At 39.3% G+C, this 16,357-nt stretch overlaps 1 protein-coding gene across 14 annotated transcripts in view; it reads left to right on the top strand.

Moving 5' to 3' along the window:
* The window catches only part of SHROOM3 (shroom family member 3), a 348,763-nt gene that overhangs the window by 277,809 nt on the left and 54,597 nt on the right, over nt 1–16,357 (top strand). For 10 of the 14 annotated variants that reach the window (XM_078003460.1, XM_015138480.3, XM_078003470.1 and 7 more), the window contains one exon: nt 2,007–2,138. The exons of 2 other annotated variants lie outside the window; for them this stretch is intronic. In XM_078003460.1, the coding sequence (XP_077859586.1) occupies nt 2,007–2,138 (132 nt within the window). Of the gene's footprint in view, nt 1–2,006; nt 2,139–7,975; nt 8,297–16,357 lie in introns of those variants that run through there. 2 more of the 14 variants (XM_015138479.3, XM_078003468.1) reach the window with 2 other exon arrangements.

Here is a 16,357-nt window from a genome sequence, read left to right as displayed (position 1 = left end):
GTACTGGTCTCTGCTTTTCTAGGGTAGAAAGGAATCATGCATTGAAAATGCTTAAATCGATGGAATGATTTTATGTTCCTCATGCTTCCTTCTCTTTCTGGTCTGCCTGCTCTTCCTGCCAGCCCTTCACTGTGACAGCCACCACTTCTAGACTTCTGTCTCTAGGCATCTCCCAGGAAGGAGAAGTGGAAAGGAAAGAGAAAAGAGCTCAGTCTCTGGTGCCCAAGACATTGTGCAAAAAAAAAAAAAAAAAAAAAAAAAAAAAAAAAAAGATGGAGTCAAAAAATGAGGAAGTTATTAAATACTACAAAGGTTTTATGAAAGCTCAGGCCTGGTCTTGATTGTTTTCCCCCAGCAAACAAAGTTAGGGTCTAAATGGGTCCTGGAATGGAAAAGTCCCTCTGCTGGTTGTACCAGTGGGTGGTCTTGGAGGGTGCTGTTTACACTCATGTAATCTTTACTGTCAGGTATTGGATGGTGAGGTATCTTTCAATCTACTTTCTAGTCACTGATTGTTCCTATGCATGCATTATATAGATGACAGAACAGGCACAGAGAAGACAGAGTCACAGAGCTGCTCAGTGGGTAGAGCCAGGACGCAGACTCCAGAGCCATGCTCCTAACCGTGGTACACTGCCTCTTGGTTTCACTTTACAATGGATGACGAGCCTGAGACTCAGAATTTACTTGACCAATGTATTCAGTTCATTATTGACTTAACCTCAGCCAGTTTTCAAACTTCAAGTCTAGCACTGTATCGAATATATCCAAAGCCAAGAATCCTAAATTCGATGAGAAAAGTAATGTACAGAAGGAGGTGGTGGTGCTTAGATATAACGAAGGTAAACGTGAAAACTTGAGCTTAGAAATGGAAACTCCCTGTTGGCCTCCTGGCCATCTCCCCCATGCTGCAGAATAAAAAGAAATCCTTTCATTTGCCTTAGGATTTAGGAAAGAAAGCTCTTTCACTTCTGTTCTGTGTTCCAGGAAATAGAAGGCCAGATGGACGGGGCTTATTCTTAACAGCTGTTCAGTAATCCCATCCCCTCTCAGCCAGGGCCTGTGCAGAGGAGGCACGGCCTCATTTGTACCTTCTCCAGATTCCTGTTTATGGGCCCACCAGTCGGATCTCAGAGGCTTAGAAAAATCCTTGCAGACAGAAATTGAAAATAAACCACTGGTTCCCCACAAACAGAGATGATGACAAAACTTCAAAGCCTGATGCAGGGGACAGTGTGATGAGACATCAAGAGTACAGTCAGGATGCTTAGAAATGCATGACCTGTCACTGTCCTAAGGAGAAGAAATGTGTCTGTTCCCATGGCGGAACACATTGGCCATGTAGGGCTTAAAATTTTTCTCTGACTCCCTGGGAGTATGGAGGAAGAGAGTTATGGGAATGTGTTAGGGGCTGGGGGTGGGAGGGTGGATCTAAATGGACACACAAAAGGCTTGCCTCCCAGTGCAGTGGAATCTAAACAATCTGAAATAGCTCAAGCTCAAGAGTTGGCATGTGCTTCTGAGCTGCCACCCACTGAACAGAGCAAGGCCTGTTACACTTGGAGATCCCGCTCCTTAAAGTGAACTTGAGAAGCGAGGTGGCAGAGGCTTGGTTTCAAACCACCTCATTTGACAATTTTCTTCAGTGAATCCAGTTTTTCCCTTATTACCAAAACCAAATTACGGGGGAGTTTGTCTTTATAACAGTTAATATAACTTTCTGCCTTTTTGCTTAGAAAATCTGAGTTTTCTGAGATTGGGAAATATGCTTTATTGCTTCACAGGAACATAGATAAAAAAGGAAGATTCGACACTCAGTAGTGGATTCGCCTTCATAGGGCAGAGAACTTTGTTAGGTGCAGGCTTAGAACCCTGCACTTAGCTGTGCTGCTTTGCTCTGGCTCCAAGGGTTCATTTTCATGTGCTGTTATGGTTTTCAAGATTCATTTGTGCTCTTGTCCATGAACACCATCATGCTCAGCTTCTTATTTTCCTATTTTTGACAGAGATGTGTGTGCAGACCCAGGCCATGCAGATACTAGTGCCCCTAACTTCATCAGCCCAGAACACCTCTCCTCTGGCCCCCAGCACAGGAAAGCAGCGTGGTCAGGAGGGGTTAAACTTCGGCTGAAGCACAGGTAAGAGGCATGGAGGTCAGTGCTGGCATTTCAGAAAAAGAACTCGGTCCGAAAAGCCACTCAGCTGCTGGGAGAGCAGCTGGGGGCAAGGATGGTCAGGGTACAGGCTGTTGAGAGACAGAGGTAAGAGGCAGAACAAGGAGGCGAGATAGAAGCTCAGAGTTTAGAAGGATACTGATCTTATTAATGGTAGTTTACGCACAAGGTTCTAAAGAACTGTAAAGTTCCTGGGAGGTCATCCCAGGGTCCCCAGAATAGTTTGATTCAAATATCACTTCAAAAATACATTTATAATTATTTTTAAAACTACAATTTAAAACATTAAAAGTGATACGCTGATGTTTTACACTTTAGAAATGATCAGTGTGCCAACTTGTACAGCAAGACTAATTCATCTTTGAACTGATCTACATTTAAAACTTCTCGGAGGAATGTCCCAAGATTCCAATGTAAGCCTAACAAAGATTTGTAGCTACTTACCCATGTGGGTCAGATTTTGAGAGTGAATGAACCTGAGTGCTTCCCATGTGCTAGGTGTCCTGGCTTCGCATGGGCTATCTTATTAAATTCTCACACCAGCCCTGTGAAGTTTGCACTTATAGAATAGCATTCAGCTAGGAGGCAGTGGATTCAAATGCAGCCACTACACTATTGCCTCAGCATCAGCACAACAGTGCCTACTTCGTAGGATAACTATAGGATTCAACAAGATACGGTATTCAAAGCACTCAGCACAAAGCCCACTCAGAGAGAACAAAAAATAGATGTTAGGTGGTGGTATAATGCTGTGTGGATATAATTATCCTCATCATTCTCATGATTATCACAGAAGTCTGTGTGATATCATGAAAGGCAGTATAATATGGGGAGTAAGATGGGGCTTGTGCAGTGTCAGACTACCTAAAATTCAAGCCTAGATTCTGTCACTTACCATAAACCCTAAGGCATGTTATAGAAGCTCTCTCTACTTCCAACTGTAAAATAAGTTTAATAACTGATCTGCTTCCTAGGGATGCTGAAAGGACTGAAAGAGCCGATACATGTCAAGCACTAGGGCTGTGCCTACTATGTCATGAGTGCAACAAATGTTATCATAGTAACCAGTTATCCTGGTTTCAGTTTAGGAAGTTCTTTCACATAGACATATCGACTTGCATTATAAATAAGTAGGCTGGGCTCAGTGGCTCATGACTATAAGCCCAGAGATTCAAGACCAGCCTGGGCAAAATGGCAAAACCCTGTCTCTACAAAAAATATAAAAATTAGCTGGGCATAGTAGCACACACCTGTGGTCCCAAGTACTCTGGAGGCTAAGGTGGGAGATCACTTGAACCCAGGAGGTCGAGGCTAGTGAGCCATGATTGAGTCACTGCCCTCTAGCCTGAGAGACAGAGCTTCAAACAAACATTATAATTTGGATTTATACAAATCCAGATTTGTATATTTAGACTATGTTCAGTAATACACAAATATACATAAAAGAATTTCTTAATTTTATATAATAAAACAACACTTGTATTGGGGTGTTTAAGGTTCTTTGTTAGATTATATTTGAAAAAAAAAAAAAAGATTTAAAAGAAGTTTAAACATACCGAAGGTCTAGGGAGGCCAACTGGCTGGTGTCTGAGAGTCAGGCCAAGAATAGGGTGAGATTTGCCAAGACCTCTGACTCAAGAGATCCAGCCAGCAAGGCTGCTCCCAGAGACATCCTAAGAAGCAGAAACTCCAAGGTTATCACTGTTTCCTTTAGCCTCCTAGGATCTTTAAAATAGAGAATCAAAATTTTCTCTTTAACAAGGAGGTGTCCACAGGGCCCGATAGGCTAATATAATGTCAGTGCCAAAGTCCTCAAGGCCAGAAAATAGTAGTTAGGGAGTTTCTGCTCCAGCCTGGAAGGAAAATGATCAAGACCTGAACTAAATCGATGGTGATGGGACAAGAGATGAGATAGATTTAAGATAAATCTAGGGAGGCAGAATAAATAGCAGACGAGAGTAGGATAAGGGAGAGAAAAACTAAAGAGTGACTGCGGAGTTTCTGATATGAAGGCACTTGGTGATATCTGTAGGGCATTAGGACAGGGAAGGCAGGAATCACAGAAACTGACTGGGGGTTAAGAATATCAGCAATAGAATCACATAGACCTGGGTTTGAGCTAGAAACAATTAAAATATTTTATAAAACAATCCCTGAAAGTTAAGTGGAACAAACAAATGTATACCTACTTAATATACTTAGTATTTTAAACATAAAGAAATCATCTTTATAACAAGCTGGGGTTGTTCTCATCAGTGTGGTCACAGCTGGCCAATGGTGCCATGTTTGTATGGAGAACATAAGCAACAAGCAATTTCCTTTGTAAAAAGTCATGACCTAGATGTTACAGACATCACTCCTGCTCTTGGCTGGAATTTTTACTCTTCATACACTAAGAATTTTACACGTATATGTCATATCTCCACAAATACAGTCATGTATTGCCTAATGACAGGGATACATTCTGTGCAATGTGTCATTAGGTAATTTTATTGTTGCTGAACATACTAGAGTGTGCTTACACAAACCTAGATGGTGTGACCTACACACCTGGGCTATATGGTATAGCCTAGACTATGGTGTAGCTCTTAGACTATGAACCTGGACAGCATGTTGCTGTACTGAATTCTGTAGGCAATTGTCACACAATGGTAAGGATTTGCATGTCTAAACAGACAGAAATACGATATAAAAGATAAAAAGGATATACCTACATAGGGCACTCACCATGAAGGGAGCCTGCAGGACTGGCAGTTGCTCTGGGTGAGTCAGCGAGTGATGGTGAGTGAACGTGAAAGCCGGTACTCTGCACTGCTTACTGTACACTGAGGCTATGCCAAATTTATTCAAAATTTTTTCTTCAATAATTAATGTTAGCTTACAGTAACTTTATAAACTTTTAAAAATATTTGACTCTTTTGTATTAACACTTAGTTTAAAACACAGACACATTGTATAGCTATACAAATATTTTCTTTTTTCTCTCCTTATCCTAAAATCCTTGAATTTTTTTTTTTTTTTTTTTTTTTTTTTTTTTACTTTTAAACATTTTTGTTAAAAACTGAGACACAAACACACACCCTAGCCTAGGCCGAACAGAGCAGGATCATCAATACCACTGGCTTCTACCTTTATGTCTTGTCCTTCTGGAACATCTGCAGGGGCAGTGCATGGAGCTGAACTCTCCTGGGATAACACTGCCTTATTCAGGAACACCTCCTGTAGAACCTGCCAGAGGCTATTTCACAGTTAGCTTCTTTTTTTAATAAGTTGGAATACAGACTAAAATAATGATTGAAAGTATAATATAGTAAATACATAAGCCAGTAACACACATTTATTATAAACTATTATATACTGTACATGATTATATGTACTGTACTTTTAGATGACTAGCAGTGGAGTAGATTTGTTTATACCAGCATCGAAACCACGTGCGTGATGGCTACAGCTTCACTAGGTGACAGGATTTTTCAGCTCCATTATAATCTTATGGAACCACTGTCATAATGTGCACTCCACTGTTGGCTGAAACGTCATTATGTGGCACATGACTGTAAATTGTACGCCCTATGTTAGTGTACTTCCTAATTTTCCTGTCCCCTGGAAGTCTCTCTGCAATCCAACTGTTACTGACATGGGACTAACCTAGGAAATTGGAGTCATTCTCATCCAGTTATACTCAGATCCTACATCCTGTTTGTTTTGCTTTTTACTTTTTGTTTTGAAATCATTATAGACTCACAGAAAAGTTGTAAAAATAGTACAGAAATTTCCTGTATACCTGTCACCCAGCTTTCTCTAATGTTAACACCCTTTATAACCATAGTACAAATATCAAAACTAAGAAATCAGCCCTGGTGTAATACTATTAGCTACAGACTTAACTTTATATAAACTATAAACTTTACTCAGATCTCACCATTCTTTCCCATGAATGTCCTGTTTCTGTTCTAGGATCCCACATTGTGTTCCCTTAGTCTCCTCTGATCGGTGACATTTCCTCAGTCTTTCCTTGGCTTTTATGACCTTGACACTTTTGAAGAGCTCTAGCCAGTTATTTTGTAGAATGCTTACTATTTGGGTGTGTCTGATGTGTCCTCCTGGTTACATTGAGGTTATGGCTTTTGACAATACCACAGAAGTTACGTTGTTTTCTTCTGTCTCATATCGAGGTTACATGATGTCAATATGTTTCATTACTGGTGATGGTTAACCTCGATTACTTGGTTATGGTGAAGTTGGCCAGGTTTTTCCACTTTAAAGTTACTATTTGTCCCTTTGTAATTAATAAATAACCTTGGAAAGATAATTTTCAGGCTATGTAAATATCCTGTTTCTCCTCAAACTTTCTTTGCTGATCTTGGTATCTATCAGTGTTGCCTGTGACAACTATTACCGTAATGTTCTAAATTTGATTCTTTATTTCTTTCATTTTTTCTACATTTATTAATTAGAATTCTACTTAAAAAAATAAAGCCTGTTTCTCTCCTCTACTTATTTATTCATTATTCCTTCATGTCAGTAAGGACTCTTTCATATTTATTTTATCCTGTGGGTTATAATTCAGTACTACTGTTATTTATTTTGTTGCTCAAATGGATCTAGTTTTGGCCATCGAGAGCTCTTTTGAGCTGGCTCTGGTCTAAGTCCTGTCTGGAAATGTGGAAAAGGATGAGGTAGTGATGCCTTGTCCTTACACATAAGACAGCAGACCATGATGTGCCATCATCTTTTTAGGAGTCTTACAAATGTTGAAGTGGGAGGTTGGTGGTGGGCATTGAGCAGTTCTAATTTGTGACATGTCACAGAGGCCTATACTGATTTTGGAATTGGAAAGTGCTGGGGTCACCTCATGAGCTATTTTCAAGTCTAGTGAGTAACAGGTATATATATTCATAGCTCCTTCATTGTGGAGAAAATAGCCAGGAAGGATCTTCTCACTTATCTATTAGAAAAAAGAAAAGACAGAAGCTAATTTCCCAGGTATATATAGGAGCCAGTGAAACAACCAAGTTAAACAGAGAGAGACACTTTTAGTGGTCCAGGGCTTAATATTCTCACAGATCCAATCCCACCCTTCCTTTCCTGCCTAGATCCCTGCATTCTCTCTTATCTGTCAATAGGAATTCTTATGATCTAACTTATCTTGGCAGAAACTTCTCTGTAAATCTATCAAGACTTGGGCTAGGGTAGCTCAATGAGTCGGTAAAGGAGACAAAATGTTCTAGCTTGAAACTGAAGATTTTCCAAGCCGATGCTTTTCTCCATAAACTTCTCATTCCTTCCTCACCTTCCCCCGCAAGTCATTATAAAAATAGTCTGATGTAATTATTAAGCATTTACCCTTATATGGGGATCTCAGATCACCATGCTATGTGCTTCATAAAGTAAATCAAGATGAATGGATAATAGAAGCTCAGAATCTGACTCCTCTAATTCATTCTTAATTGAACAGCAAGGTTAGTTCTGCTGGTGCTATCCCTTGGCAGTGAGTTCTGTCCCTGTGCTGCTGACTTGGTGTTTTCATGACAGTACACTTTAGGAAGATGCAGTGAGATGTTGTTATAGAACCACTGCTTCAGTCAACTCCCTAACTATGGGAGGCTTAAAGCAATTAGCGCTTTTGTAGACAGTGCATTTTTGCATGTGGAGGAGGGCATGTGTTTAGGAGAGAAGATCATTTAAGGAAACTTCCTGATTTCAGTTTGATGCATTCTATCATCAGATGATTTTCCTTGCTTCCCTCCTCCTCTTGCCCACAAAATAGAATTCCAGCATTTCTAAGCTATAGGCTATTGTCCAAGATGCCAGCTCTTCTTAGGGAGTCATTAAGGGTCACCTTCTCTTCTTCCCTCTTACAGAGCAAGAATTGAATTTTAATTGGCCAATTTACAGAGGGGACTGGCATGGAGAGTCCCTCCCACTTGCACTGAGCTGGGCAAGTTCAAGGCAGTTCAGGCCGTCCAACTGGAGGCACATGTAGTTGTTGCAAGGCTTTTACCGTGCTGGGGGGAGCAGAAACAGCAGTAGCAGGGCAGAATGGCTTTTTATTCCACGCCTGAATATGACATCCAGTTGGCCAGAGGGTTGCTATCTGGGATGTTTCTATTTGCCACAAGGTGAGTTCAGTACTGTGTTAGAATGTGATTCAGAATCTTTCATTGCAGGATCCTCCACTGACAAGGCTTTAACAGCTGTCTTTTTGATGTTGTGCTGTATCTGTTTATAAAGAAACATAACCAACTGCCTGTTAAGTTTAAACCAGTTTCTCTAAATTGTTATGAATATTCTCATTATTTGAATATCTCACATGATTTGGTGTACTATTAATATTTCTGTTCGGGAATTCTCATTCTCCTATGTATAAATACAGTTGCCCTATTTTTTATGATGTATATATCTAGACTGACCTTTTATCGCATTCAAATTAACAAGTGCTTTGTGCTGTGTACTTCATAGTTTTGCTTCCTCATTTCCCTGGGGAATTTCAGAGTAATCATTGCTGTTTCTTATGGGAGTGGTTATATACCTATGTACTAGTAGCCAAGTTCTCTATTCTTATTGCCAACATTTGTATAAAGAAAGGGAAGTTTTTATTTTATTTGACCTTCACTTATTCCTTCGCTGATGCTCTTCTTTTTTTTTTACATAGATCTAAGTTTCTGATCTATATCATTTTTCCTTTTCTCTAAATAATTTTTAATATTTCTTGCAAGGCAAGTCTATTGGCAACAAATTCCCTCAATTTTTGTTTACCTGAGAGACTTTACTTCTTTCATCACTTTTGAAGAATAATTTCACAGGATCCAGAATCTATGTTGGTGTTTTTTGTTTGTTTGTTTGTTGTTTTTTTTCCTTTCAACACTTTCGATCTTTTACTCCACTCTCTTCTTGCTTGCATGGTTTCTGAGGAGAAGTCAGATGTAATTCTCATCTTTGCTCCCCTATAGGTGACGTGTTTTTCCCATCTGGCTTCTTTCAGGCTTTTGGGCTTTATCTTTGGTTTTCTGTAGTTTGAAACTGACATACCTAGGTGTAGTTTTTCTGGTATTTATCTTGCTTTGTGTTCTTGGAGCTTCCTGGATCTGTGGTTTGGTGTCTGACAGTAATCTGGGGAGATTCTCAGTCATTATTGTCTCAAGAATTTCTTTTCTTCTTTTCTCTCTTTCTTTTCATTCTGGTATTTCCATTACGTGTATGTTACACCTTTTGTAGTTGTCTCTCAGTTCTTGGATATTCTGTTCTGGAATTTTCTCAGTCTTTTTTCCTCCTTGCCTTTCAGTTTTGGAGGTTTTTTATTCAGATATCCTCAGGCACAAAGATTCTTTCCTCCGCCGTGTCCAGCATGCATGTGTGGGGTGGGAGTACGGGAAAGGAAATCTCTGTAACTTCCACTCAGCTTTGATGTGAACCTAAAACTGCTCTAAAAAAATTTTTTTAAGTCTATTTTTTTAAAAAAGAAGACAAAAGGAACCTATGTGTATATTCTAAATTTCGAAGAAAAGGTATAGTCTTTTCATTCAACTTTGAGATTATAGTCATATATGAAAAGAAGTATTGCTTGAGATTGCCAATTGTACATTATTTAACTCCATCACAATTGAAGATTTAAATACTTCATTATATGTTCTCTTGTAATTCAAATTCAACTTTTATCCATCTATAATCTTGACTTGAAATTTTCCTCCAGAATTATGCTAAATGCCAGCGCTTGCTTCTAGAGATGCCTTTACTTAAAATAGGACATGGAAAAAAACAGGTGGATACAACAGTCATGGTAATGTTCTAGCTCTCTAGCTGACTTGAGTATTTATTTTATTATTATAGGCATTCATTTTATTATTACACCATGTAAAAGATAAAAAAGACAATATGAACTGCTTATATTACAAAATTTGCTCATCTATATATAGATATTACAGGGCTGGTTTTTCCAGTTTTATTTGGCATTCTTTCATCTGAAAGTGAGTAAGAGAGAATGTTCTTCTGACTTTTATTCTCCCCAAGTGTCAGCTTCTGTGTGAGCGGTGGTAGTTAAACTCTCCTCTATTATAAAATTTATTGTGGAAATATTGGTTGGTAGGAATTGAGCTGGAGCAAGTGTTAAAGTCTTTTACATTTTCAGCTGCTTTGCCTTAAAACCTTCACTATTCTTTTTATTTCGGTTCCAGTAACATTTGGAAACTTTATTACAATGAAGTTTCTTTGCCAGTATGATTTGAAAATATAGATTCTTTTGAGCACTGTTTAACATTTTTAACTAAAATTAATGCCTTCTGTCTTTTCCTTTCTTATTGACTTTAATTTCTTACTTGTTGCCTTTTCCTTTAAATGAAGAGGAAGACAGTGAAACAGAGAAGTGAAAAATATAACACAAGGCGAAATAGAGAAGTGAAAAATATAACACAAGGCATCAGACTTACTCCAAAAGAGAATTCAGTTTATTTGGTGTTAGAGGTCTGGGAGGGATTTGTTTTTGTTTAATGGAGTGGTGTTTAGAATAAATCACCACCAAAAGGTAAGGCTTCTGCCCCCTACACACAAATGCAAAAAACACAACCCTTTCTTCATTTGTTTTGACAAGTGCAATTTAATTTATTCTTTGGCATTGTATAAAAATTAGCTTAATTTTGAAATATATTGGTTGGTATTTGGACTCCTTTAAACTCTCAAAGGGCAATCTTTTATGGATTTCTCATTAAGGAGAAAGGTTTCCTGCTTAGGGGTAGCCTTCTCCTGGCACTCAGCCTCACCATCTGCTGGATAGAGGGGAGAAGCTCTACACCTTTTTCTGCACCCTGCTGAGCTGCTCCTCATTTGTCTGCCAGCAGGAGTCTTCTGGGAAAGCTCCCAGACATCTTCTCCCTAAAAAGCAATAGTAATTCAGGGGCACACACAATATTTCTAGCCCTCTGCAGCTATCTGAGCCTCTCTGAGATCCATGACAGTCTTGGGGGTGTTTGCATGTGCCCATCTGTGGAAAATAATACACCACCATGGAAGTGATTTCTCCTAAGTTTTAGCAACATATACTATGGCACAGAGAAACAGTATGGAAGAAAATTCTAAAATCATAATCTCTGATGTCTGGAGAAATTGGTAGAAACCATCCTTCCTTCCTCCAACAAATAAAATGCCCAGTTCCAAATGAGAGTTGAGAAACAGAAATTATTTATTGGTAATTAGAAGTTGTGCTATTCTATTTATGCTGTGCTATTCTTTTGTAATTGAGTTGGTAAGTTAATAAAAGACAAAGATGAATGCTATTACACATCATAGATATTACAATGTTTGCATCAAATTCTGCTTGATTTTTATGTAGATGTTGACATGTAGGAAGGACAGTTGAATATTCTGATTCTCTGTGTGTGTCATTGCTGACAAAGGGGATATAAAGAGGGGAATATTGGGAAAAAGAACATTTCAACTTATTACCCCCCAGCAATTGAATGAAAAACACCCACCCCTATTGCTAGCCCCTCTCTTTTACAGTAGTGTTTTCATGCAGTAATCAATAAAATTTAATCTTTAAAAACTGTTTCAGAATGGAAGATGGGGAGGAGATAACTAGTAGTGAAGGGGATATTGGGACAGACATGGTGGAATGGGGTAAAGTAGGATACAAGAAAAGGGGCTGTATCTTTTATGCCAGTTTTGGCATTACAGCGTTATGTCTGCATATTAGCAGACTTCACACTTACTGGTGATTCAGCCGTCAAAGCCAAAAGTCCCCAGGACATATTATCAGGATGTGACATTTAAAAATCTTTTCTTTCCAGAAGGGACTGTGTGTTGCTATGAGATGGTATTACCTAATGCATACCTTTCTACCTACTGAACCACTTTTTAAAGACACAGATATTAATAAGGCAATTATGAAAAGCCTTGGAAAAGTGTTTTTTAGGTTTTTTTTTTTTTTTTGTGAATCCAAAAGGTCTGAAGGATAGCCTTGAGGAGCCTGGAAGTAGTTATAGAAACAAGGAGTTGGCTGGGTGTGGTGGCTCAGGCCTGTAATCCCAGCACTTTAGGAGGCCAAGGCAGGTGGATCACGAGGTCAGGAGTTCAAGACCAGCCTGACCGACATGGTGAAACCCCGTCTCTACTAAAAATACAAAAATTAGCTGGGCATGGTGACATGTGCCTGTAATCCCAGCTACTCAGGAGGCTGAGCCAGGAGAATCGCTTGAACTTGAGAGGGAGAGGTTACAGTGAGCCAAGATCGTACCATTGCACTCTAGCCTGGGCGACAGAGCAAGACTCTGTCTCAAAAAAAAAAAAAAAGAAAAGAAAAGAAACAAGGGGTTAGGGATGCTGTGGAGGGCTAAAGGATTTCTCAAAAATAATGTCTTTGCTAATGGAGTGTTGAAGGACAATGGCCACCTTTTTTCATGTTTTGAAAGATCCTTGTTTGTTTCAACTCTTAAAACTTCGTGAGGCCTTTTCTGTCTCCTGTGAACATATTATAAACATCTCAACACCATCCGGATCTATGAATGAAACAATGTTATGAGTGCAGCTCAGTGTTGTTTGACCTGGTCCCAGTTTTCCATTCCTGTATGTTTTTATCAGTAGTATTTGGGGCCTGTCATTTTCCTATAAACAGGAAATGCCTAAAAAGGGATGTTGTTCAAATATGCATCATCTGTTATTCTATACCAAAGAAGATATAATCTCTCTCCGAATTCTTTCTTTTTTTCTTTCCTTTTTTTTTTTTTTTTTTTTTTTTGAGACAGAGTCTCGCTCTGTTGCCCAGGCTGGAGTGCAGTGGCACAATCTTGGCTTACCGCAACCTCGCCTCCCAGGGTCAAGCGATTCTCCTGCCTCAGCCTTCTGAGTAGCTGGGATTACAGGCATGCGCCACCACACCCGGCAATTTTTGTATTTTTAATAGAGACGGGGTTTCACCATGTTGGTTAGGCTGGTCTTGAACTCCTGACCTCGTAATCCACCCACCTCAGCCTCCCAAAGTGCTGAGATTACAGGCCTGAGCCACCACGCCCAGCCTCCCCCTGAATTATTTCTATGGTGACCTTTAATTGTTCATATTGAGTTTATTTCCTTTTTAAAATGTGAAAGGGGTCAATTTAGCAGTAATTATCAAAATTGCAAGTGCATTTACCCTTTAAGCCAGCAATTCTACTTTTAAGAATTTCTGCAGACATTTCAATATACATAGAAAACATTATATGGACATGATCATTCATTGCAGCATTATTTGTAATAGCAAAAGACTAGACATGAAAAAGTGTCTACAAAAGGGGTCTGGTTAAACAAATATGATATATGCATATAGTGAAGTACTAGGTAGCTGAAAGGAAATAAAGGTATGAGGAAGCTCTGTAAATACTGATGGAGAATGATCTTCGATATGTTTGGGGGCTTTTATTTGAGAAGGGGGTCTCAGTTTTGCCCAGGCTGATCACAAACTCCTGGGCTCAAGCAATCTACCACCTCAGACTTTCAAGTAGCTGGGACTACAGGCATGAGCTACAATGCCCAGCTGAATATGTATTGTTGAATACAAAAAGCAAGGGATAGAACACACCATGAAGTTTCTTTTGGGAAAGGAGTGAAATGAGATTATATGTTCGTGTTTGCCTGTATTTGGATAACAGAACACTGGAAAGATACTTAAGAAATTAACTACAGTGGTTAGCTTGTGGGGGCAAGAGAAATGGGTATGGTGGAGGAGGAATACCAGAAGTAAATATGGGGAAAATATGAAGACTTTATAAATTTTATAAATTTCGATGATGCATACATGGTTATTTATATTAATCCAGATACATTTATATATGTTTAAAATGTTTCATAAGCTAGGCATAGGGGTACATGCTATAGTCCTAGCTACTCAGGAGGCTGAGGTGGGAGGATTGTTTGAGCCCAAGAGTTCAAGGCTGCAGTAAGCTATGATCATGCCACTGCACTCCAGCTTGGGTGACAGATTGAGACCCTGTCTCAAAAAAAGATTTCATAATTTTAAAAATAGATGAGGAAAAATGGGGAAAAACAGCAGTGGCATGTAAAAAGAATCCTTAAAAACAATGCTTTACTATTCACGATAGCAAAGACATGGAATCATCCTAAAGGGCCATCAATGGCGATTGGATAAAGAAAATATGCTACCTATACACCATGGAATAGTATACGGCCATAAAAAAGAATGAGATCATGTCTTTTGCAGGAACATGAATGGAGCTGGAGGCTATTATCCTTAGCAAACTAACGCAGGAACAGAAAACCAAATTCTGCATGTTTTCATAAGTGGGAGCTAAATGATGAGAAAACATGGACATATAGAAGGGAACAATACACACTGGGTCCTACTTGAGGGAAGGACTGGGAGGAGGGAGAGGATCAGAAAAAATAACTATTGGGTACTAGGCTTAGTACCTGGGTAATGAAATAATCTATACAACACCCCCCAGCCCATGACACAAGCTTGCCTATATAACAAACCTGCACATGTACCCCTGAACCTAAAATAAATTTTAAAAAAACAACGCTGTATCCCCAGCTAAGCACAGTGTGCAATAAGAATATGATAAAGATCTACAATTCAAATATTTGAAATTTTAATTTAATCGACCTAATTTGCAGAATATATTGAGGTATTTTGTTTTTTTGGGGGGCTATGGGGGCATTCGATTAGAACTTTGTTATGATGGACTTTGTCTCATAGTATTGTGCACTAAACAATAATGGATGGAAAGGTTGATGGGTTAGTAAGGGGTTTAAGAAATATGGTAACTTTTTTTTTGTGGTACTGGTAGTCTGAATATATTTTGTATTCTTATACACTTGACTCAGGTCCAGTGGGTAACTGGCAGAGTTTTATAACACTGCACCCAAAAGAGCCTATGCAACATCTGTCATAACAGTTCGTTAAAGAACAGCATCAACCAGTTCTTAGAATTTATTTTCCAACTTATAGTTGTCACTTTCTCCATTTATGCAAAGCATACCAATCTTTCAAGGTCATCTGAAGTCCCACTGTACTACTAAGCCTTCTGGCTGACTTCAGAACCCATTCACGTGAGCTTCTGGTGCTTGTATCCAAAATGCCTCTACAGCCTCGGTGACCCAATATGTTCTGAATTTTATACCATCTGCTCTTCACTCACAAGGCTCTGGCTATACTCTGTTGTATTCTTTAAAAACCCAAACTCATTCTTCCTCTCAAGGATTTTGCATTCATTTTTCCTTTGGAGCTATATATTCTTCTCCCAGCTCTTTGCATGGTTAATTATTTCTTATCATTTAGGTCTTGGTTTGAATGTCGCTCGCTCATAGAGGCTGTCTCTGACTTAAACGGGGACTTTCCATTACACTCTCACATTACCCAGTTTTATTTCCTTCAGAACCCTTATACCTATATGAGAATATCTTGTTTTATTTGCTTACTTGCTTACTCCCTGTCTCGCTCCTCTGCCTCTCCCACCTCATTGCATAGTGCTCCTTACTTGCAAACTAAAAGCACAGGCTCTGGGCCGGGCGCGGTGGCTCATGCCTGTAATCCCAGCAGTTTGGGAGGCCGAGGCAGGTGGATCACGAGGTCAGGAGATCGAGACCATCCTGGCTAACATGGTGAAACCCCATCTCTACTAAAAAAAATACCAAAAAATAGCCAGGCATGGTGGTGGGTGCCTGTAGTCCCAGCTACTCAGGAGGCTGAGGCAGGACAACAGTGTGAACCCGGGAGGCAGAGCTTGCAGTGAGCCAAGATTGCACCACTGTACTCCAGCCTGGGCATCAGAGCAAGACTCTGTCTCAAAAAAAAAAAAAAAAAAAAAAAGCACAGGCTCTGGAGACAGATGCCTGTCTTTGGTAGCTGTGCTGCTCACTACATTTGTGATAGTGAACACGTTGTTTATTCTATATTTACCTCACTTTCCTCATTAATAGCCCTGAATCATAAAGATAATATAAAGGCTAAGTGAGAAAATACTCGTCAAGTGCCTAGAATGGTGGTTGGCACTCAGTAGGCACTCAAATATTTTTTGAGTGAATGAATGATGCTCTAACTTTGTTTAACAGTTTTTCTTGCATCTGAGCCTCCCCCAAAAAATTACAAACTCTTAGGCCATCCGTGACCTTGCAGAGCTCCAACTATAATTTAACAAGGTCGAAGGCACATAGGTGATGAGTGAATGCTGCTTAAAATACTGAACTTACTGTAG

The sequence above is a fragment of the Macaca mulatta genome, chromosome 5, assembly GCF_049350105.2.
Source record: "Macaca mulatta isolate MMU2019108-1 chromosome 5, T2T-MMU8v2.0, whole genome shotgun sequence".
NCBI lineage: Eukaryota > Metazoa > Chordata > Mammalia > Primates > Cercopithecidae > Macaca > Macaca mulatta.
The sequence above is the reverse complement of the archived record's forward strand: the minus strand, read 5'-3'. Positions and strand labels throughout refer to the sequence as shown.